The 24,719-nt window shown below is 43.4% G+C and overlaps 1 protein-coding gene across 6 annotated transcripts in view; it reads right to left on the reverse strand.

Moving 5' to 3' along the window:
• The window catches only part of Tnfaip8 (TNF alpha induced protein 8), a 115,202-nt gene that overhangs the window by 18,294 nt on the left and 72,189 nt on the right, over positions 1-24,719 (reverse strand). Inside the window, exons 1-2 of one of the 6 annotated variants that reach the window (XM_060377285.1) lie at positions 20,992-21,562; positions 14,623-17,307 (exon numbers count right to left, since the gene is read on the reverse strand). The exons of 3 other annotated variants lie outside the window; for them this stretch is intronic. In XM_060377285.1, the coding sequence (XP_060233268.1) occupies positions 17,234-17,307; positions 20,992-21,544 (627 nt within the window). In that variant the 5' untranslated portion in view covers positions 21,545-21,562 and the 3' untranslated portion in view covers positions 14,623-17,233. Of the gene's footprint in view, positions 1-3,851; positions 4,123-14,622; positions 17,308-20,991; positions 21,563-24,719 lie in introns of those variants that run through there. 2 more of the 6 variants (XM_021653892.2, XM_060377286.1) reach the window with 2 other exon arrangements.

The raw sequence follows: 24,719 nt of genomic DNA on the forward strand, positions 1-24,719 counted from the left end.
TCTGGGTAAAATGGCTCAGTTGTTAAAGTGCTTGCCATACAAAAGCATGAGGACCCAAGTTCTATCATCAGAACCCACATTAAAAAAAGTCTGGTATAGTTCAAACTTAACAATCTTTCTGCATAGGGCAGAAGGATCCCTAGGGCCCCCCGGGCAACCAGCCTTGCCTAGTCAGAGAGCTTCAAGACAATGAGAGACTATTCCTTAAAAACACAAGGTGGAGAGCTCCTGAGGTTGACCTTGGCCTCCACGCAAAAATGTACACACAGACACCCACACACATTTACCTCACACACATGTATACCCACACAAACATGCAGACACACAGACACACACACCAAGAAATCTAAGAAAGCACAAACTAACTTTAGTTTGTAGAGTATATTTTATTTTTCCCCCTTACTGAAACTAGCTGGCTTAAAATTATATTCAGAAATTAAAATAATAAAGCCCCTCTCAAGCCAGAAAGACAAATAGTTTAGTTAAAATAATCACAGTCCTATGAAGCTGACAACTCAGACCTGGTATGTTAGACTCAAATTCTTTTCAGTTACGGAAAGTAACAAAAAAGACTACTACAACCCTTTCTTCTAAGAATAGAAAAACATCCCCTGAATATATCAACTTGCTGTCTTGGAGACAGATTACTTCTCTAATGGTGGATATCATGGTAAAATAAACTGTGGCAAATAACACAACAAAAACGGGTCACTTTTATGACCTACTGCCAAATATCAACAAAATAAATGTGTTTTCTCCAACACTTTTTCAGCTCCAACCTTTTGTAGCTTTCATCACACCCACCCACTCACCATTCCTGCAATAAGCTGCCTTCCCACCTCTTTCATCAGCCCCAGCCCCAGAGATGAAGAGGGAGACTGGAGGCCCAGAGGTCAAGCCAGGGTCACCATACAAGTCCTATTAACCTGTGATAATTCTCTCCTTCGGGAAAGCTTTTTTTTTTTTTTTTTTTTCCAGGGCACTACCAAAAGCAGTGGGTAGAAAATTTCTCCATTTAAAACTTAGCCCATGGCTGCTTCTGTTTAGTTGGACCAAAGAGTACTTCTTTTTTCACTTGAGATAAAACTCACAGCATAAAATCTGCACTGTCACCATTTAAAAAGTTATTTTTAATATATCTCATATTTTGAACAACCATCCCTAGCATTTAATTCCAGCATGCTCCTATACCCAACAAAACAGGTCTCCATATTTTAATTTTTTTGTTTTTATAATATATATATATATATATAACTAATATATGGAGTCGTCTTCTTCAAAACACAAACCAACAAACAAAAAAACCTGGCCTTCTGATAGCAGTGTGTGGGGAGGGTTGGAAAGACAGGTCCTCTCCAATTTCCTACCTGTCCATCCAGCATCTGGGTAACTCCCTAGTTCCTGTGGGTATATGAGTTATCATGTCTAAACGGAATGGCCAGGGTCTCACACCATTCTGAGTCACTTTACAAGAGCCTGGGTAAGTGTTGTGGTGACTCCTGAGCTTCTAAAACTTCGGTCTTAGGTTGTTCATCAGTCCGGGCAAAGGAGATACAGCTAGACGCTCCTCCATAATTCCCAGGTTCTTGTCAACTTCTTTATTCACTTTTCCCCCATAATGCTTCCATTTTTAACCTCAGGATCTTTTCTGAAGTTTTCATCTCAATCTTATATCCATTTTTGGCCACATCTTAAGCCTGGTCCTTTTAATACCACTGTCATGCTTTGTTTTCTCCCTACTGTCTCTATTTTATTTTCTTATAGCTACTTAATACACTTTTGTTAGGAAAGAAACTTACTTAGAAAGAACGCCATGTATTCCATGTGAGTGGACACTGACATCAAAGTCATCAAAATCATTCACTATTTTTAGCATAAAAATTAGTTCAATGGAAAAAAAGTCACCAACACTATTAGCTGCTACCAGATGCTGCTATTTGCCAAAGGCCATGAGTGGCACATGCAGCTCTGTATTACAAAAGGGAGTCTTGTGACCGAGTAGACAAAGGTCATGCAGCCCAATCACAGCATTCTCTGGAATGATACAGAAGATTCAAAATGAACTGGAAGCACCTGGTCTTATGATGTGGCTGAAGATGACTGAATTCTATGTCTGGGATCACCTACAAACATTATCTGTAATACTGCTAGCGGCTCAGGCACCACCTTTTGGGAAACACACACACACATACTCTCTCTCTCTCTCCATTCCAAGCTTCACATCTACATCAGTAGCTCTGCCTGAAGATACTGCAGCCACAGATTACCACAGACTATTTTTTCGTGAACCTCTCTGCCCGAGAGCATCCCCCTGTGCATGTACTCACGTGTATGTCTGGTAACTGCGTGAGACTGAGTTTTCAAGGTCAGCAACAGGTCTTCCACATCTTATTGTCTTTCTCTGGTGAAGCTACTAGTATTAACTACCCCCTTATCCTTGTTAGATTCCTGTCCTACGGCAGCCATGACATCTTTGATGAGGAGAGTAACTGTAAAAACACAAAACCAGCTTCTAACTGAACTAAAATATGTCCTCACTAATGATGTGTTCAACAGAGTAGAAGGCTCACGGATACACACATGCATCTCTGCCTCCCTCTCACTGTGGGTACCGCATAGCATGGAGGACAGTTATCAGTGAACTTCACTCCCTCTTCTAAAAGCTGCTCTATTCAGAGCAAGTTCTATCTAAAAGGGAAATAAATGTAGCTGGAAGGCGAGGAAGCAGAGTTGGGAGGGCAGGGCGATTCACTCAGCTTGTTTCTTCGGTGGGCATGGGATGGCTTTTCTGGGGTGGTTCAAGATGTCCTACATGTCCATGAAAAAAAAAATTATTCTTAATACCATGGCCAACATGGGAGAAACAAGAGTTTCCATACACAACAGTGTTAACTACCATAATTTTAAAAATTGAGATATAATTTTTTGGATGGTAATACTTGTGTTTTCAGAGTATCCGAATTAACTTTCTAAAAGATTGAAGTTCACAAAAAATCTGCGAAGGCAGTATATTTTTCCCACTTTAAAGGCTGGGAATATAATTTTACTAAGTCAAATGATTAACAAGGTTTATGGCCATATTTTTGGTATTGGGAAATATTTTTTGATCTTATCTGCCTGTTATTTTACATTTAGTCTTTATAAATAACAGAGCCTCCTATTAAAATAGAGTTTCTATGGAAAAGATGATAGCTTACTGAAAATTTTATTATCATAGTCTCATAGCTGCAAAAGGTAAAAGGTGTCTCTTTGTCCATTTTGTGTCTAAGGCTGAGTACAGCTCTGCCAACTAGAAAAGGTACCTGCACCTGCTGATGGGCTCAGGTTGCAACTGAGCATGGTAAGGGGTAAAACGCACTAGGGTTCACATGGTATCAAGTGAATCCCTGAAAGAAGCCACACTCATGGGATGGCTTTACGGTGATCAACCCAGCCCCACCATGCCTAGTCCACTCCAAGGAGATGAGCAGTCAACCTTTCTGAGAGTGGTGCCCCCTGACCCAACTACCTCCTGTAGGCCCCACCTAATCAAGATTTGACCATTTCTCAATATGCTACACTGACGACCAACGAAGTACTGAGTGTTCGAACCTTTAGAAGAAAAATCACAATTAGACTGTAGCGCTAGCTAAGAAGAATAGCACTGAATTCATCTCTAAGGTATGAGGCAATGTACATTCTAGAAACATCATACTTATAAAATATATCAGTTCTTTTGAATGTATGATTTCAAAATCAGTCTCTAAAAACAAATATTAGATCTATCCTCGTTGACTAGTTTTCCTTTGAATTTTTTTCTTGTCTTTTTGAGACGGGGTTTCTCTGTGTAGCCGTGGCTGTTCTGGACTTACTTTGTGGAGTAGGCTGGCCTTGAACTTGCATCCATCTGCCTGCCTCTACCTCCTGGAGCGCTGGGATTATAGGTGTGCACCACCGTGCCGGGCTTTTCCTTGAATTTAAGGAGGATTGTCCTTTTAATTTTTCAATTTATGTCACTTAGTTCCCCGCTTGGGAAAAAGATGCTTAGGGGAGTTAATGATTTGCCAAGCAGGAAGGACTTTCTTGACTCTGCTTTCCACATCCATCTTCTGCCTTTTGTTGATCTTGGAATGAAGGAAACAGATGCTGGCACATGAGATGTGGTCTCATGCAGTATTTTTAACCTGTCAGCTGTAGAGAGTTAGTCTTTATATAGGCAATGGCAAGTGTTTCTCTGTACCTTTATTTCCCTGAAACACACAAATACACAAATGCCAGAACCCCACCCACATTCCAGCGCAAGGCACTTTCTACTGCAAATAAACAAAATGAATCCCACACACTGCCCTTATTTATCTGTGCATGGCTGCAGAATAAACCATACCTCACACTGTCCTGGCAGAATTTATAAGCTATTTAAACCAGTGTTTGGAGAATTTAGCTCATATCAAAAGGGAGTTTAATCCCTGAGAGCATGTGTTTAGCATATACAAAGCAAAGAATCTTCTTCTATTATATCTGATTTGGGGGTGGAGTGTAGCTTCATAGCAGAGTGCTTGCCTTAGCAACACACACACACACACACACACACACACACACACACACCATTACCATTAAATTTACACTACTAGAAAATGGAGCAATATTAGATATAGGCAAAAAAGAAAGCTACACAATATTTGGATTAAAGATTCTATTTTCCAAGTGTAGAGCTCTAACAATTTCTCCTTTCCAAGGTTTATGATAGACAGGTGCTCAGGTTCACTTCCTCTTGCTGATATAGGGCTCATTGCATTTTGATGACTATATTAATATTATTTTAATATATTTGCATAGGTAGATATTTATATATTTTATATTCATATATATTTTTATGTATATATCTATCTTTCAGCTATCTATCTATATCTGTCATTTGTCCGTTATCTATCTATCTATCTATCTATCTATCTATCTATCTATCTATCTATCTATCATTAGGCATAGCTGAGGAGGAGAAGCTTGGCTCTCTGTAGCTAGGGTTAGCTCACCAGCAAAGGTCTTAGGACCAGCTATTTCTATGCTTAGGAAAGTTCAGAACTTTGGCAAGATTTCCTTTCAAAGGGAAATTCAGATCATTTAACCAGTGGCTTGCCTGTATCACTCACGACTGGGCAGAACATATACATTCATGTTCTGGACAGAACTGGTCATGTGTACGGTTAGAAGGCAGAGGCCTTTTTGTCAAAGTCCAGTAAAGTACATTTTCTTTCATCTTCTGTGTGTAAACTTGGAAAAACTTGAGTTCTAACTGTTGCAGGTATCAAACTGAGTTCAAAGCTTCCTTTACTTGGGTCAAAGCATTTTTTACCTTGAGGCATGCACTGTTTCTTTCAGTCACACCATCTCTACCAAGTAACACCATTTGTTACTCCTAAAAAACTTTTTATTTGAAATTACACTTAGCTAGTAGGAAGCGTTGGTGTGATTGCATTGTCATGGTTTGGAACACATAAATTCTATAGAAGAAGAATTCTGCAAAATTTTAACAGATATATTTTTTGGCAGGAAAGAAGGGAGGAAGGAAGGAAGGAAAAGAGGAAGTAAGGAAAAGAAGGAAGTAAGGAAAAGAGAAAAATTGCAGGTATTGCAGACATGGAGTTTGGCTAAGCTACTTCCTTTTGCAATGCTACTACAGGATGTATTTCCAAGTAATTGTTAAATCTGAAAGACGAATCTTCAGTTTTTGCCACCTCCCCATCTAGTGAGAAGTAAGGTAGCCACAGGCTTCAGGCAGCTTGGACAGAGCCACTCTGCTTAATGCCCTCCTGTGGCCTGTCTGCCCTGAGCTGGGTGCTGACCACTGGCTCACACACAGACCAGCAGACTGAGGACTTCCTGGGCAAGTTTTGTTTTTGTAAAATATTTTATATTGTGGACCATCCAGAAGTGGGCTAATCTTCACACTTCATGGGGTATCAAGCATTTTCTGTTTGCATTATTCATTATTTTAAAAAGCTACAAAGGTTTAGAGAGATGGACCAGCAATTAAGAGCTCTTGCTTCTCCTGTAGAGGTCCAGGTTCAGTTCCCAACACTTATACGGAGGTTCAAAGCCATCACTAACTCAAGTTCCAGGAAATCATACAAACACACACACACACACGCAGGCAAGACATTCATACACATTTAAAACAAAAACAAAATCCAACCAACTAAACATGGGAGTCTGGAAAAATGGCTCAGTGGCTTAGTGCATGGACCCAGGTTTGGTTTCCAGCATCTACATAGTGGCTCATGACCATCCATAACTCATGTTCCAGGGATCCTATGTCTTCTTCTGACATCATAGGATATCACACACACAGGCAGTACGCATATAAAAATTCAGGCAAAATACTCATCCATATAAAATAAGTAAATCTAATTTGTTTTTAAACGAAGAGCTGCAAAATTCCTATGTGCTGCTTTCTAAGAGTCTTGATTTCTAAAAAGCTAGAAACACACACACACACACACACACACACACACACAGACACACACATACAAAATTACAGTATTTTCCACCAAGGAACTGTTTTTACCTGATGAAAATTCATACATAAGATTTAAAAATTTAAAAACCAAGCTTTAATCTAGAATAAAGCAGAAACTGCTTTCTCCTGCTTCAGCATGAGAAAAGAGGTACAAACAAGGAAGGTACCCAGGAGAACACATTTTAGAATCATAGTCATGTCTTGTCCTGTTGCAATACTGTGTTGACTAGTTTTATGCCAATTTGACACAAGCTAGAGTCATGCAAGGGGTGGGAACCCCAACTGATAAAATGGCCCCAGAAGATCAGGCTGTAAGCAGACAAAACTGTGGGCATTTTCTTAATAACAGATGGGGAGGCTTAGCCTACTGTGGGCAGGAAAACCTCTAAGCTGGTGGTCTTAGGTTCCATGAAAAAGCAGGCTGACCAAGCTATGAGGAGCAAGCCAGCCAACAGTACTCCTCCATGACCTCTGTATCAACTCCTGTCCTGTCCTATTTGAGTTCCTGTTCTGATTTCCTTTGCTGATGTGGAAGCATAAGCTAAATAAACCCTTTCCTCCCCTTGCTTTGGTCATAGTGTTTCATCACAGCAACAGTAACTCAAAACAGAGACAAATACCCTAACCTTATATTTTATGTTTATGATTTATTTCTAAACTTAGAAAATGAAGTCTAGCTGTGTCCCTGAAGATGGCTCAAAGAACCAATACTGACCTTAAGCCAACTAACAACATTTGCATGCATTTTGTATTTTAAATCCTCTTTGCTCAGCATGGCTTTGTATTTGACAGACAAATGGGAACTCAAGTGACCAGGACATGCTGAGTTGGGGATGCAGAAAGGGAAGGGCTTCCTTTTGTATGGATATTCTCACCAATGTTGCATCTAATTTATAATTTCCACTAACCAGAGTTAATACTTTTTTCTCATTTGCATATTCTTTAAAATAACTCATACATGAGTTCTGAATTACATAGAGAGATACTCAATTATTAGTTGCAGTGTCTTTTTTTTAGTTAATACTTCTTAAATCATCCTAACACAGGAAAAAGATGATGCTTAAAAGAGGTACCAGAAAGACTTTCTTTTTTAAAGGACGAAAAGTTACAAAATTTAAAGAGAGGGCAAGGGGGGAGGGGACAAGTTTCTTTTAGAATCTTAGCTAAAGGCAACAAAATCACTAAGAATATTTTGGTATTTATCAAAACATCATGGTTCTACCTGAGTGAAGGAGAGATTTGATTTAAAGATGTCTTAAACTCATTAGACTAAGTGGAAGGAGCTTTAGGGGTTGGGATAGCATGAGGGCCTTACATTCAAAAGGACAAGTCCATGGTCTGTGTGGCTGGCCAGGCTCACTTTCATCTGTTAGCTCTGTAGATAGGTCAGGTAAGTACCCCACGAGGGTGGTAACTGAAAATGGGTTAAAGAAAAAAATACAGACCCAGGAGATTCTCAGGACTATTACACTATCTTCATAATTTATTAAGAGAAAAAACCAACAATGAAACACCAAAAGCATGAGAAAAGTTTCTATATAATACACAGTTAAATGAAACATGGGCCTGGAAAAATGTAAAATAGCAAAGTGGTTGGCTTTGAACTTCAACATGAATGTTAAAATGAGTGACAAAGACCAATTATATCCAAAATCCCCCACTTTATTTAAAGCTTGGAAAATAGTTAGTCATATCTATACTAAATACTTCCTGTCCACAGTCAGGCCGATGGCAACCAACTGCCAAGTTCAGTAGCTGCTTACATGCAGTCAATTGAGTCATTCATGAACTAAACACACACACACACACAAACAGAATCACAGATTTAAAAAAAAATCTGACTGACTAAAACTATCAAGTATGTAAAATGAAAAACAGAATTAATTATTTCATAAAAAGAGAGAGATGATCTACAAAAAAATAAAAATAAAAAATAGAAGGGAAATCATAGAAAATTTTACTCTTAAGAGAGTAAGTACTGGTTCTAGGATACTCTAAGGGCCTCTACTAAATCTAACAGTTTTCTCTTCCAACCTGTCCTAGTTACCATTTATTGTGAATGTGGCACAGCCTAGAATCACCTGGAAGAGGTCTAAATGAAGCAACTGTCTTTATCAGGATGGTCTGTGGGCATGTCTTCAAGGGACTGTCTTGATTGTCTTAATAGTTGTAGGAGGGTCAAACTCACTGTGGGAAGCACCCTAGGTGGTGGTCCTGGGCTGTAGCAAAAGGCTAGCTAAGCTAAAGCTAAGCTAGCTAGCTAAGCTTTAGTCTATAAGCCAGCCAGCCAGCCAGCCAGCCAGCCAGCCAGCCAGCCAGCAAGTCTTCCTCCATGGTGTCTGTTTCAGGCTCCTGCTTATGAGGTCATGCCCTAACTTCCCTAGATGGACTGTGACCTGGAAATGTAAGCCACATAAATCCTTTCCTCTCCAAAGTTGTTTATGGTCAGAGCATTTGATCACAGCAACAGAATGGAAATTAGAACACCTTCCTCTACTATTAAATAATCCAACTGACATTCCACAGCTCTGTGGAGAAAAATGTCAAAGACTTTAGAGTGCTCAATGAAGAAAACAGCAACAAGGACAACTAACTCATCAATCAGTTGTCAGCCCTTTGTGTTTTAATTTGGTCAAAGCATGTTTTAAAGAAGAGCCACCTAGGAATTTTAAAGAAACAAGTGCTAAGAGCTAAAACATATCAGGAATGTACATGACATTAACAGCTCTACTGATCGAAATGTTAAGAGCTCATCTTTGGGAAAGAGAATGGAAAACAAGAATTGTAAATCATCCTTTCCCCTGGCAACCTGGAGGGCTATGCCAGGCTTCAGCAAAACTGCCTTTCCTGGTAGCAATTAGAATACACCTGGTTAACCCTTAGACAAGCCAGCTGCAGCTGCACTGCTAAAGACAGGAGGAACAACCCCCTACCCCATGGCCCCATGACGCTCAGATGAAATGATTCCGCAGCAGGCTGGAATACGAGGCCAGAACAGGAATGTGCAGAAATCCCTCCTATGTGTTCTTTCTAGAGTTATCAGTCTGAGCAAGAAGTCAGAACTAAAGCCAAGCGACCAAATACCTTAAGTCAGTTCTATCCATAAAAATCATCAACAAACCCAAATTCTTCAGGCTTACCAACTTGCAAATGGTGGCAGCCCCAGAATCAACTGTGTAGCTTCAGTGACAAGGGGCTTTGGTTTTAAATTCATCCATTGGCCACTAACTACTGGCCCTGCCCAAACAGATGGCCCAGAACAGTGGGCATTGCTGAAATGACTCCCACAGGCTCTAGGATGTTGCTGACTGCTCATCTGCCCTTTGCTGGTTTTTGGAGGAACTTGCTTTTATAATCCCAGCCAACTCAACACAGCCCTAGCAGGATTACCACTGTCACTGCCTTCTTTATGCCCCTCCCCCCCCCGTGCAGATCTAGCCTGAAAAATGTACTTTTCTACAACCTTTCAATGGCACCATTCCCTTGGCTACAAGTTGGCATACTGCATTGGCGAACGGCACCTATCCTGCTTCCTGCTAGACCAACCAAAATAAGCAACCTGCCTAAACTTACCCGGGTCACCATCCTTTCTGGCTTGGTAAATACTGCTGTTCACTTTGATTGTTTTCAGCTACTTTTTGTCCAACTCACATTATTTCCTCACTCCTCCCTTCCTCTCTCCACACGCACACCCATTTCTCCTCTCTCCTCCCACCACTCACTCCCACCCCGGATTTCTTCCTCATTGTTCCCTTACTCTGGAATCTGCCAAAATGCCCCTCCCTTGACTTCCCTTTTCAGTTCTGGTTTCCAAGTCTTCCCCTACTTGCCTTTCCTAGGTGCTACTTGCCCCAGAATTCCACCTCTGCTGACAACTGCTGGGGAGACTCCTTTAATTATCACCTTCCTCTCAAGAATCTGAGTCCAGTGTGTGGACCTGTGATCTGAGAAGGGGTGCATTTGCCTACTATTTCAAAACTGACTTACTCAATTTTTATTTTAACCCCGGAAAGAAAAGAATCATTTCATTAGTGCATCACAACAAGGGGGCAGTTGATTCATTACCATTTTACTTTGACAAAACAATTCTGCATTGAGAAAAGGTTGTTCCTTTGCTTTTCATGGAGGGGATAGGAGAAATGTCACTGTGTGGATGTGATCAGGAGGCCTGGGCAGGGTTCTGTCTCGGGGTGTCATTGTGAGCCTTCTTATTTACTTAGCTCCTAAACCAAGCAGAACATGAACACTATCTCCTGGTTTCACACCAGGAGCAAGCCAAGTAACAGATCTCTGCTGGCATATGACTATGCTTTTCTACATTAATTACAGGACAAAACTGAGTCTTCTCAGAATGCTTCGTGGTGTCTCAAATTCTACTTTAAAGCTTAAATTTATTTAAGTTTTATAAATTTATTTAAAGTTTTTAATTATTCAATTTAAATTTCTTTATTTACTTTAAAGACACAGTCCAAAGAGCCCTGGATTAGATCTGAAGACTAGCCCATCCTGGCAAAGGCCACCGGTGGCTTCCCATGACATACAGCTTTTGCCAGAAGTAAACTCATGGGAAGAGAGGAAGTTAAGGCACAAGGGAGGAGAGAAAAGTTCTCTTATTCTCAAGAGCGGCCAAAGGTCTTTAGAGCACGAAGACCTGCGTGCTGCTGTGATAAAATAAGAAATACTTATTCCATTTTCATTTCTGACTTCTGGCCAAAGTTCCTAAAACCCTGGGAATTTCCTAAGTGATACCAACATCTTTTATTATATGTTCTTGGTTCACTGTTTCTGTCACAAAGATTCTAAGTGAGAGAAACATTTTCTGTTTCTCACAAGAAACTCTTACCTGTTTAGGCGGAGGAGGCAACTCAGACTGTATGGACTGGTTGCCATGGAACCAGCCAAGTGGCAAGAGGTGGAAACTCCTTCTAGAGGGGTAGAGGGAGGGGCTGGAGACTCAGTTCAGCCACTCATGGCTAGTGATCTGACCCCAGTTGGTCAGTGGGGTGCTGTGGAGTCACAGGGGTATGTGGGCTCTCACACCTGTCCCTGCTATCCCTTCCATTTGGCTCTAATTGTGTTGGTTCCTTTATTATAGGCCAGACATTTTCCTAAGTTTTTGATCTGTTGCAGCCTGTCGGAAAACCCTTCCCGACATTTTTACCTTTTTTTTCCTGGCTGTCTTTACCTGTTACTTTCATGCTTTTTGATGCTTTTCTGATGTGATGCCTCAGAGGCCTGTGGACCTATTCCCCAGACTCTTCTCAACACTGATGGAAGGTGCTGGGATGGACAGAATGGAAGGAGTCAGCTGGCAATTAAGACTTGGAAAGCACACACAAAAGGGAGATGATGGGCCGCCCAGGAGCCTGGATGTTTATAGCAGGACAGTCTTCATTCACCCATTAAATACCAACTGAATGCCCAAGGCACATTCCAATCCCACCCCACCTCACACCGCCCCCTCAAATTTTGACTCCCAGGATTATTTGAACAGTACTTCACTAGAGGCCATAACCAAGGCAAAGCAGTCTCTCTTAACACCAGTTCAGACTCGGCTGGCCATTTCTTCCATGGACTCCCCTGCTGCCTTCTAAAGTCCCATTCTCTCTGAGATTTCCATCCATCTCTGCCCCCTGTAAAAATGATTGTACTCAGAAACTGCACCCATGCTCAACTCTCCTTTCTCTACTCACTTCCTCTCCTCTCAAAGTTCAGAGAGCAAATGATCTCCCCACATGACTTTGCTCCTCAGTATTTACGAGGCTAAGCTTTGTTTATCACTATGCAGCTAGAGGACGCATTCCCTCCTGTGTCTATGTATGGCACTAAGTGCAGTTACCATCTTAAAAACCACGAACATGGCGGTAGAGTTCCAAGTCTGATAGCCTAGGCTTTGCGGTGTCACTGATTCCCAGATCACAAGAACACTTCATCCCTACAGCTAACACTTCATTGTTGGTAAACAAAACTTAACACTTTCATAAAACTTAACACTGTCATAGTCATTGTCAGGGGCTGTGAAAAACAATGGGCTACGGCCCCTCAAGCACTTCCTGAAAACAAATGTTCTGACTCCCAGAATGCACCAGGCTTGCAGGCTCCAGGGTAGGTGAGGCTGTGGGATGGGTCTCTTCCTGCAATGGCATGTTCCATGTCAGGTGCTGATTCCTTCCCCACCCATACACACACAGCGCATTCTCCTGAGGAGCTCCCCACCCAGCCAGCACTCCCAATAACTAATTGTTCTTAAATGATATCCTTAAAGGAATGAAAACAAGCGCACCCACTGGGTAAGCCTCTCCTTTGGCCTGTCGCTTTCAAAACCAGGGATCTCACAGGATCTGTTTGCAGGGCTAAACAGTGCTTCACAGTGCCTTATCTTTTATTCTCACTGGAGAAGGTTGAACAGGAACACTTCATTTGTTCAAATATTCCATATTTGTTTTTAAGCTTCTCCAAAAGGTAGTGAACGACACCTACACAAACGGATTAGGTGCCTCTTGTTTTAAGGAGATCTCATGGCCTAAAGCCAGAGGGCCTATGTTTGCAAACACCCTCACTTGCAAAACATGCCAGAAGAGGGGAAGAAGCCCGGTAGGCGTCTTGGTGCCTCATCTCCAAGATGAAAAGTTTAAATAAAAGGATCTAGAATGTGATGCTACTTCTAATCCTCAATCATGGTGCTTCTATATACACTTTACAGTAAGGATTGTTTCAATAACAAAACATTTGCTAGACAGACCTTTCCTAAACATTACAGGCATGAAACAAGACTTCATTTCATCCTAAGTCATTTGCAGAATTATTTTGGGAACAACCTTCTACACGAAGACCAGCGTGTACCATGCTTGTTTCCATAATTTCCGAGTTGTAGTGTCATTCTCAAAATTACAGGAATGTCTACAAATAAAAGGTTGTGGCAAATGTTTGACTTGTATATCATGTTGAGATGAGATCACCGGATCCTGAGATTTTTTCTGGCTGCTGTTCTCTTCCACCCACCTTTGGCTACTTGCTGGATTACTAATAGCCAGAAGCAGGGAATTTGATCATCCATGCTCCCCTGACAGTTCAGCAGCATCATAACTCAAGAACAACAAAGGTATGATGCATAGTCAGCCTGGTCACATTTTCAGAGGCTTGTACGGGGAGCCTCAACTATATTTCAGCTTTTAGAGTTGGGGTACCAGGTAGTGCAAGGCCAGCAAGTGGCTCACTGTGAAGGAAAGAGTACGCCATACCTCAAAATGGGTTTTGTACTTTTAGTCCTTGTCAGCACATTGCACTCTCAGGATAATGACCACACAAACGGAAACAGATAATCATGTCAAAGTCTGGCCTCGGAGAGGGCGTGCTACGCCCTTTACATTATGTATGACATCACAGTCAGGCAAACCACGTACCAGGTGTTGCCTCACAGCCAGCCTTCATCACTGCCTGGTTCGCCTCAGTACTCATTCGGCCAAGCAAGGGCTGTGCAGAAGAGATGTGCGGGAGGCACCTGGCAAGGCTGCGAATAAGAACACGGAAGCGCACACCCTGTGTGAATGAGACAGTCCAAACAAACACACACAGGGTCCATTACCACAGAAGAGTTCTGTAGTAGGTCAACACAAGGAAAGAACTGAACCTTTCTCCCCGGTAATAATTACTAGCCCAGAAAAACTATGGAACATCTAGATGAAAATAAAAGATAATAAAACGGAAAAAAAAATTTTTTTGAAGGGGGAGAAGACCAAAAACACAGGAAACTAAAGTAAAAACAAACAAATGGATTATACAAAACAGGAAGGGCTTCTGTGGGGCAAAGGAACACATAAAGGAATAACCTACGAAATAGAAAATACCTGCAAACCATTCACCCGACAAGGGACAGATGACTGTAGGCACATGAGTCAAGTGTCTCAATGGCAGAAACTTGCAAGTCACCCAACTAAAACCTGGAAGAACTGTCTAAATGTGTGTTTCCCAAACCAACACAACCAACCAACCGATACCTGAGAAGTATTTGTTCAACACTTGTCATCAGGGGAACTGGAAACTGCAGTGATAAGCCATCACCTCAGTTACTGTGGCTGTCACCCAAAGAAAAACAAACAAGCAAACATGCTAGCATGTATTTTGGGGAAAAAAGGAATTCTTACACATTATTGGTAGAAATATAGATCAATATAGAAAAATTAAATCATTACAGAAAACAGTACAGAAGTTCCTCGTAAACAAACAAACAGCAACAGGAACAGAATTATCACACCATCCAGCAATCCCACTTATTGGGTGTCTATCCAAAAGAAATAAAATCAGAATGCCAAAGTACCTGCATGCCCATATTTAACAGGGCACTTTATAATAACCAAGATATGAAACTACACCGGTGTTCACTGACAAATAGATTTTTTTTTAAAAAAAATGTGATATGGGTACAAAATGGATTACCTTTCAGCCATAAAAAGAAATGGATTCCTATCATTTGTGGCAACGTGACTCAGCCTTATTGTATTCGGTGAAATAAGCCAGACACAGAAAGTCAAATACCACATGCTCTCACATGGTCAGGTACACAAACACATTACACAGAAGGAATAAGTTCCAGGGTTCTCCAGCCTGGCAGTGACTAGAATTAATAACACCGAACGGCTCCAGAGGTACTAGGGTGCCTCTCTGTTTGTCGGATGCACACACCTGCTACCCAGCTGTGCTGGCTTCCAGATCTCCTGCACTTGGGCTGGACAAAGGCCCTTGAGAGTTCCTGGGCAACTGCCCCCTGGCAAGAGGCAGAAGAGTGAGCCAGAGCCTCTTTCTCCCGGGCTCCTACAGACACAGGATGAGGAGACTTCCTGCACCCCAACCTTATGTGAGGACTGGTGAGGGCAGGATTAGACATTACTGGAGGTTTTACATGGGGCGGGGGGAGGAGGAACAGGGTTGAAAGAACTCATTCTACACATAGTTCGCCTCTGTTCAGATTCTGCTTTTACTTTTCCTAGCTTCAGGTCCAGTGTTTATGCCTTGAACTGAATCTGCTCAACTGTCAACTGGGATGGGCACCAAGGATCATTGCACAACTATGAAATGAGAAGTATGCTCAGCACTGTCTCTAGTAGAGGGAAGAACTCAGTATATTCTAGTTTCAATACTGCTTCTTCTGTGTTCAAGGGAACTCATGAGGCTGCCAAGCTACTTGGGCCCTGACCCCAGAGACGAAGGCACATGCTTGTTTTGCCTGCGCTATTCAGAGGAGTTGAGTTAAAAATTTAAGAAAATCAAATAGGCCTGTCCTCTGGGCTTGGAGGGCACTGTTTGTATTTCAGTTGGGCAGCTTCTGAGCAATGCTCTCCAGGATTCTGCTACAGCGCATATCTCCATTTAAAATGTATTCTTTAATAAAGTATCACTAGCTCCTCCCATATGACATGATCTCCATTTGGTATAGGCAGCTCAGGAAAAAAAAAATGTTTAAGTTGTTGTCAAAAACTTCGAAATAAAGTACAGGCATATGGAACTAATCACTGTGACGCAGGGTGAAAACAGAAGTGAAGGATGCTAGGGAACAGCCTGGAGGAGCATCTTCTGCAAAATGGGTGTGTGTACGTACATGGAGACAGAACCCACGAGGCAGAGAGAGATCGCAAGCAAGGAAACAGGGTTGTTGAGAGGAATGAGGAAGTAGCCGAGCAGACTGCTGCTGGGCAAGTGGTGGGGTAGAGTGCTGTGGCTGAGGAAGGCAAATAACAACTTCCCATTGGGGAGAAGCCTTCCTTTACACAACCGAAGAAGCCAAACTGGCACTTCCCACAACCATTACTGGAATCAGAAGTACTCTCTCCCATAGCAGCAAGGGCAGAGCCAGCCTAGACCAAGCAGATGCTAATATCTGGGAGACTGAAGGCTGAGGATGACCAAGTACTCGGTAACAGAAACCTGGAACAGTCAGAGGTGGCGACCGCAGTGGTGGCAACCTAAGCAGACGGTTCTTTGGTATCTGACTGTGCTGCCTAATACATTCCTGAGAGCCTGGTTTCCAGCCTGTTAGTGGGCGCTGTGGATTTGATCTCAAAGGTCCCCTACAGGCTTAGGTTTAAAGGTCCTCAATAGCAAAATTAGAAGATGGTGGGGTTTTCCAGTAACTGGAGGGTCCCATGGTGGGGAGAGCAAGCTTGCCCTTGCTCTCTTTAGCTTCCTGGCCATCACATTAATGGTTTTCCTTCCTCATGATAAACCACCATCAGTACAGACCCAAGGCAAGAAGCCCATCAATCAGGCCCTGAAACCTCTAACACTGTGAGTCAAAAATAAACCCTTCAGCCAGAGAAGTGCATTCCTGGAATCCTGGCACCCAGGAAGCTGGTACAGGATAGTGATTTAAGGCCCCCAGGGGCACACATAGTGAATTTAAGGCCTAGAAAGGGCTACATAGTAAAACCCTATTTCAATAAACAAACAGTAACCAAAAAAAAAGTTCCCATATAAATTAATTACCTCAGGTATTTTGTTATAGTGACAAACTAACAATGAATTTATTATTCAAAATTTCCAACAATTATTTTGTTTACAATAATAGAAACTATGTTGCCCTTTTGCCACTGGAATTCTAGTGATGGAGTGATTACTATAATAGAGCACAAAAAGAGGGGTGTAGCATTCAGTAGAAACACAGTAGAGAGATCAGCTCTGCACTGGCAGAAGGAGTGTGGTCGTGTTAGACTTATTGAATTGAAGGTTCCTGTTCAAAGCTATCGTCTACACGGAAGCTTGACAGACAGGTGGTTCTTCGAGGAGTTGACCATGGAGATACAGCAGGCATGATGAAAGCGCTAGAAAATAAAGGGATGGTAATATCAGAGGAACCAGGAAAGACGCTGGTTCCTGGTACTAACACTGTTGTTATTTTCTTGGTGGTAGTGGTGGCTTCAATCACGTGTTCTATGAGATATCTGTGTGTGTGTGTGTGTGTACACATGTGCCATGGAAGGTGGATAGAGGTTGTGGAGGTCAAAGGGCAACTTGTAGGGATTGGTTCTCTCTTTCCCCATGGAAGTTTCAGGGATTGAACTCAGGCCATTCAGCTTTATTGGCTGATCCATCTGACTGGCCTTTAAATTTATTGTTTAGCAGCTTTTTTTTAAAGGATAAAAGAATGAGTAGAGAGTTACTAATGATTTTGACAAATTTGTGGGATGATGAACCAAGAAGACAAAAGAAAAAAAATTCCACAAAACAAGACACAAAAGCAACCAGATTTCAGTAAGATAAGGTACCAGGGAAAGCATATTTAATGGCCAGGTGTGTTGGAATGTACCTGTAATGCCAGTACTCGGGAGGCTGAGACAGGAGTTCAGGGCTTGCCTAGGCTACATAGCCAGGAGATGTCTTGAAAATACAAACAACCAGGAAGTATTTTTTAAAGAAACTTTCCCTTTAAAGGATGGATAAGTAATGCCTAAAATTGGACAAAGTGATTAGAATAAGAAGCTTTATAAACAAGTCTTCTGCTTATTCTATGGTATGGAGACAGAAGTAGAGAATAAGAAAGACACCTTTGCTCAGGAGCCTGTAGCCTAGAAAGAAAAGATTACCCAGTGTGGTATGTATCAGCCAGGAAAGGGGCAGGTATTCTAAGAGAAGTCATCTGGGTGGGGAGGGAAATGTCCTGGTTCAGAATGGGGAATGGTTGGTTCAGAAAAGGCTTCTCCGAAGAGCTGGCTGAGAAAAGGGTTCAGATAAAGAAAATGGTATTAAGGCAGAAAAGAAAAGTGGCAAATACTAGCACCCTGGAATGGGGAGTGTGAACTCATCTAAGAATGGGGGAAGAAGCTAGGAAAGACGGCATGGGAGCAGTCAGATGAAAGGTCGTCACTCTGGACGAGCAGAGACACCTGCTCCAAGGCTAGAGGGTGACAGTGAGTGCGGCTGAAGGTGCGGCTGCCAGTCTGCAAAGAGGAGGTTGCCTAGTGGTCACCATGTACACTGGGAAAAAGCAGGACTGGTGAGGCAGGAGCCACCTAGGTAAGGTGGCAAATGGAAATGGCTAGTGTGGGCAATGGCAGGGAGAGCTGTACCCACTTGCCAGCCAACCCTCAATTCTCTCCCAAGGCCTCACAAAGCCATAAGGGCTTTTGCATTCCCACTACCAAAATTCAGATTGATTCCCAAGGCAAAGGAGTCTTGGAATTTTCAGTGCTTCTGTCTAAATCATCCGCAGTGATCTCAACTATCATTCATTTTTACTACTTTAGTAATTAAGCAATGTACTCAACAGGAAGCAACTAAATGCCAAATATGTGGAGATTAATTGTCTCCTCAGGAAGCCCATATCCACAGGAAACTGTTGACATCCTCTTTTCAAAGGCATTCTCCTCCTTAATAAAGTGAGTTCTTCCCACTCAATTTATGTCTAGCTCTCTTAAACTCTTTTTCCTTTTAATAAAGCGGATCTTGGATTTTTCTCTTTTTCCCCCCTTTAAGCACAGTCACTTACTGACAAGGAGGCAGGAATGAAAGCATTTCTTTAGGAGGTGACTATAGGCGGGGGCTACTGCTGGCAAAGAGTCAAGTGCATCCTAAGCTATGCGAGCCGAACAATCTCCCCAGTCATGTGCATCCACATTCATGCCCATGATCAAATACACTGGCCTCTAAGGACTTCTACATCCGACGATAGTTCTTCCAGATTCGATATCAGGGAAAGTAACTAGTCTCTTACCAGCATTCGGAATGATGAATTAGGCGTATCTACCATTACAACAAATTAGACACTAAGAATCCAAAGGCAACTTTCTCTTAGTTCAGATGGTTTGGAGTGGTGATAGACTGAGTGAGGGGTTAGATCCCACAAAATAACTAGCCTGGCATATACACACACATAACCAATCTCTCTCTTTCTCTAGCATGCACCCTAGCAGAAGCTTCAATGAATCAGTCTGGTCAATAAGGTAATAGTCCAATTTTCCTCAAACTTAGTTAAAAAAAAAAAATCTTACCCTGGCTGCTATCAATTTAAAAGTCTAGAGGCTCAGATTGATTGAAAACAGACAGACATTCTAGGCTTCCTTTAAGACGCAGACGGCAAAGCCTGTGTGTCAGGTACACCAGTGCTGGCAAGGGCAGGCAGGAGCAAGAGAAAGGTCTCCACCACACACCAGTTTCAGTGTTGGCTGCAAACTCTTTTCCAGAGCTCGCTTAAGGAGGGGAGACTGTGGAGGTTCTGAGAGGGAGTTATAATACAGTTGACCTGGCAATTTTTCACTCTCCCTAAAAGACAGGGAATAATAGGCCTGGAAGAAAATGCTAATCTAAGTGCTATGCAATTTACCAAAAAGTTGAAGAATGGCTTCTCTGATCAGCTCCTGTTTCCCTTGACTACTTCTGACTTCGTGGAAATGGTACAAAACACAAAAAGAAAGCATCTATCAGCACAGAGTTCTGTTGGTAAGAGGCAGCTATAGGGTAACATCCAGCTCCAAAATGCCCACGAAGAGCCCAAATGCAGGGCTCCTGGCTGTCACTTTTCATGCTGGTTGGCCTGTGTTTGTATTTAACAAGCAACTGACAGTTTCTCTCACACAACATAGCTAGGTACCCAGCCACTCCGAAAGCCCACACTGCAAAATGCAGAACTTTCCTTGCTCCCTCCGCTGCCTGAGTTGTGACTGACATGCAACTTAGCAGTCTCCCAAGAAGCTACTTGAAAAGAAAGGGAGATTTCACAACCTTGAACACCCCCACCGGTCTAATTTTCTCCAGCCACCCCTACCCCCACCCCCATTTACAAGTGGACTTTTGTATACATAAAGTTCCAGGGAACAAAGCGCACAAACACTCACACACAAATAAACTCCCAAGCTAACACCAGTTATAATAGTGTTTTGGTTGGAGCTTTTCCAGCCCTGTCACCAGCTCTGTTAGGAGTAAATGAAACTCTTGCTTTTGCAAAGACAGAAAAGGACAAACTCTCCTGCTTCAAACGACAAAAGCACACCCCCCCCCCCAAAAAATCTCTCAGTCCCCAGCAAAGCTAACTGCAGAAGAGCTGGGGGGGGGCTAACATATTCCCCAAATAAAGATCTTTCGGCTTCTCTCCCCACTCAGTTTCCCCTTTTAGCCGGAAATGAACGTCCCTTCCAATTCCTGACACCCCCTTTCAAAGGGACCCGGACTTAGACTCTTCCTGGGAATCCAGCTTTGGGCTGTCCCCAGGCAGGCAAGCAGCCCATTCCGGGCGCGTTTTGTATTCCAAACAGTCAAAGCTAGCCTTCTCCTTCCGAGAGAAATCTGAAAAGCAGCCTTGGTGGGCTGGCGTGGCTAGGTCTGATGCTGGCTCCCTCGCCCCTTAGCTGCCTGTTTGCTGGGACAGGGCTGCCTACTCTCTAGTTCCAGCCAGGCTGGGAAAGAGACAAAGTTCCCCACCGCTCGCTTGGAGCTCCCATCAGCTACTGCTCCCGCCTTCCTCCACATTCCTGCGCTGAACTTGGCGGAGTCCAGCGGCTGGGCTGGCGTACCTTCCTTGGGCTCCTCAGCCTCGGAGAGCATGCTGTCGGGGTGCACAGCCGCAGGCGCCACCGCCGCGGACATGGACGTGGGGCTGCGAGGCTCCCAGACGAGTGCGCTGTGCGCGGGCGGGACAGGGTGGGAGGAAGCCTCTGAGAGCAGAACCTCCCGGGGCGGGCGGCTGACTGCGGGAGGGATTTTCAGGGGAAAGTTCCGCAGGAGTGACGAATCGCGCGGGGCTGGGCCACAGGAGTCCGCCCCCCAAGGGGCTGCTGTGGGTGGAGGCGACCCGGGCAGGTGGGGCCCAGGGAAGGAAAGGTGCCCTGGAGAGAACGGTGGTGCAGGGCAGAAGGGCATGGGGCAAGCGCGCACTGCATCTGGGAGTGACATTTTTGACACCCCTTGTCTTGGGTTTTTACATGCCTCGAGTAACGCTTTTCGGACTGTCAGTCTAGATGCTGTGCGAGCGTTGGGAAGGGTCCTGTTCGCAAAGCACAACTTCACCAGTGCCAGGAATGGCCTCTGAGGAAAGTAGGGCAGGGTAGGCAGAGGCCCCTTACGCATGGCTGGCTCTCTCCAACCAAGCTGCCCGGCCCTAAAGGCCTCTTTGGCTTTGGGAAATGCTGACAGGCGGGAGATAAAAGGGCAAAGGGCGGCAGGGCCTAGACAACAGCAGCCTTCCTGCCCACCCCTCCCCACCTGGCTCCTACCTGGCTCAGAAGAAGTTGTCTTAGCTTTGGGGGGGGCTGGTTTACCCTTCAGGGAAGACCGTTTCCACCAGCCTACCTGTCTGAGGGAGGTATTTATTTTACTGAGTCTCGTTTTAGCACCAACCCTAGGATGAGGGGCCTCAAGTAACATAACGGAAAGGAAAACACCCACTGGAAAGAAATAGCTGGCTGGAGATTGTGCGAAAAGTTACATTCTTTAAGAAATGTATTCTCCAGCTGCCTTCCTTTTCCTTATATCTCATTTTTATATGGGGATGGGGGGCGGGGGAGTCCAGACCCTGTGGTAAATTTAGCAAAAGGTCTATGCAAAGTGCCCAGGTTTTTTTGTTTTGGTTTTTTTTTAAGTCTGAGTTTAGATTTAGCCCTGCTCTTTATTATCTATATGGCCTTAAAGGGTGGAAGGGGGCTCAAGCATCCGTTTGCTTATCTCTAAACTGAAGATAAAAGCAATACATAATTCACAGATTTGTCTGGTATTACAGAAAGTATCATAAACAAAGTGATTTGAAACTATAAGCGCCACACATAGGTTACCCCTAACTATTGCACCTTATTAAAATAAACACTACACAAAGGATGCACTTGCCTTTTATTTCAGCATTTAGTTTGAACAGCATTGAGGTTACTCACAGTCAAAAGAGGGATATTATACATAGTACTACATAGTCTGATATTAAATCGGTTCCTACTGATGAGTGATTCTAACATGCCTAAGACTCTATCAGAATTGTATCTCACTTTTATTGAAAGGTGAACCAAGACATAATAGCCAGAGGGAAGGAAGAAACATCTGGAATATATCAGTGCTGTAAGCCTAGAGAAACTGAGCATGCGTGGAAACGGGTAACAGGCTGCACCCTTTGGAAAATTATAGTTACCTTGGTCCCCTGTGCCCCACGTCCTAGTGCTGCTGGGATGGGCAGCCTGTGCTCCATGCGCTAGAACCTCAGACCCATGGGGGCAGATGCAAGCTGAGCTAAGGCTGGGGATGCTTCTGAATCAAAAGAACCGCTCTCTTGCCAGCAGCACAGGGCCCTCCCTGCCTGTCCTTCCGAAGAATCTGCCTCTCCCCACCTTGCATTTGGCATCCGGCCTTGCCTTCCCCCCTCCACAGGCCAGATGTCCACAGATGTCCACCCCAGGCTCTGAGGAACCTCCAGGGCTACACAAATGAGATGCCTTCTGTGGATGGGGCTGGTGCGAAGCAGCACCTTTTGAAGGTGAGGTGGTGAATATGCAAATCGAGACAGCCCAGCTTCCACATCCATTTGCCCCAATCAGAATGACATTCTCTTTTCCTTCAGAAAGTGCCCCTTTATGTAGTATTTATTAAACGTCCTTTCACAGAGTGCACGCACACCTCCTAAGGTCTGTTAAGCAGAAGTCCTTAATGCCCTGCTTGTTTTTACATGGGTTCACAAAAAGGCCTTCAGCCCGGCCCAGGTTAGCCAAGGAGAACAAGTGCTGAATGAACAGTTTAAACACCACCACAGCAGCCTGGTAATCAATTTAGCATCCCATTAACAGCCCTGCAGATCTTTGAACATTCACCACGATCCTTAAGAAACCTCCAGAGGAACTTTTATTCAAATGCAGTCCAGCAGTCACCTTGGGGGAAGAGTGCTCTGATCTAGTTCAAGAGCAACGGGTGTCCAGCTTATTTAAAAAAGCACGTCATAGCCACTGGCGTGGCCTCAAAGCCTCAATAGTTTGTGCCCCACGCAAACTATTCTGCTGCATGCCACCAACCTGCAAAATCATGACAACAGATAGCCAGTTCTCTAGGGCTCTTTCAGCCTTATGCTACTTCAAGGTAAATTCTTGGTAGGGTTGGTTTTCTTAGGCGTTTATTCCAGGAGACTCGGGCTAGAAAGAGTGACTGATGATCTGCTACTGCCTATGAGTCCCATTCACGGCTTGTCTTTTGGAGATGGGGGGGTTTCATGGATCCCAGGCTGGTCTGGAATTTGTATATGACCACGGATGACCTTGAAACTTCTGGTTCTCCTGCTTTCACCCTGCAATGCGCTGGGATTGTAGGCTTGCCCCACCATGTCTAGTTTAGGTTGGGCTGGAGATCCAACCCAGCGCTTCATGCATTCTAGGCAAACACTCTGCCAGCTGAGCTAGATCCCCACTCCCCTCTGTATTCTTGTGTGTTTAAGAAACTGTACAATGTTCTTATCTAATCAAAAAGCTCAGGATTCACATTAACAATCCATTATAGATCACCTAATACAGAATAGCAACTAAATTGGCAACATTTCCTATTGAGAAAAAGAAATACTTAAATATTATGTTTCATTCCTACAGCTGTGCAATAACAGAACTTTTCAGTCTGCACCAGAGTGGGAGAATTCAAACACTGAAAAGGTTCTGATGATTTACCCATTCATTCAGGCATTACCCAACATTGACTCAAGTCACATATATGTGAGTCTTGTTTAGCTAAAGCTTCCTTTTATAATTTTGATAATTCTGGACCATAGATTAAATAATTCCTTTCAAGGTATCTGCTTCTATAAAAAATTTATTATTGCCAACCCAACTGGACTAAATCTTGGCAAGTCAACTAAATCTCATGAAGCAGGACAAGTCTCCTCTTAAATTATATTCCAAAGAAGCTGTTGTTGCTTTGTTTTTTTTTTTTTTTAAAGAAATGAGGAGGTGGCGGCAGCCTGGGCTTTGGGGCCTTTGGCTTACTTCAGACCAGGTACCTCTGAAGAATAAGGTAGGTGGGAGAATTTTCAGCTCAGAAGGCCAGCAGGCAGAAGTGGGAAGAGCTGGTGTGGCTACTTGGGAATTTCACACTATCACATACCCCAGCAGACTCAAGGAGGGTCTGGTCATCTGCAGTGGAAACCAGGTACCTCTGCCCACCGCTTCTGCACTGGCAACTGCTGCCTCATAAGCAGCTCTGGTCATGCTATCGATATAATTTCCTCCCTGGTGTCAGAACATTGAATCAGAACATATAAAATTATAGGTGACAAAATGGCTATTTTCGG

Source organism: Meriones unguiculatus, chromosome 2 (assembly GCF_030254825.1).
Source record: "Meriones unguiculatus strain TT.TT164.6M chromosome 2, Bangor_MerUng_6.1, whole genome shotgun sequence".
NCBI classification, from domain to species: Eukaryota; Metazoa; Chordata; class Mammalia; order Rodentia; family Muridae; genus Meriones; species Meriones unguiculatus.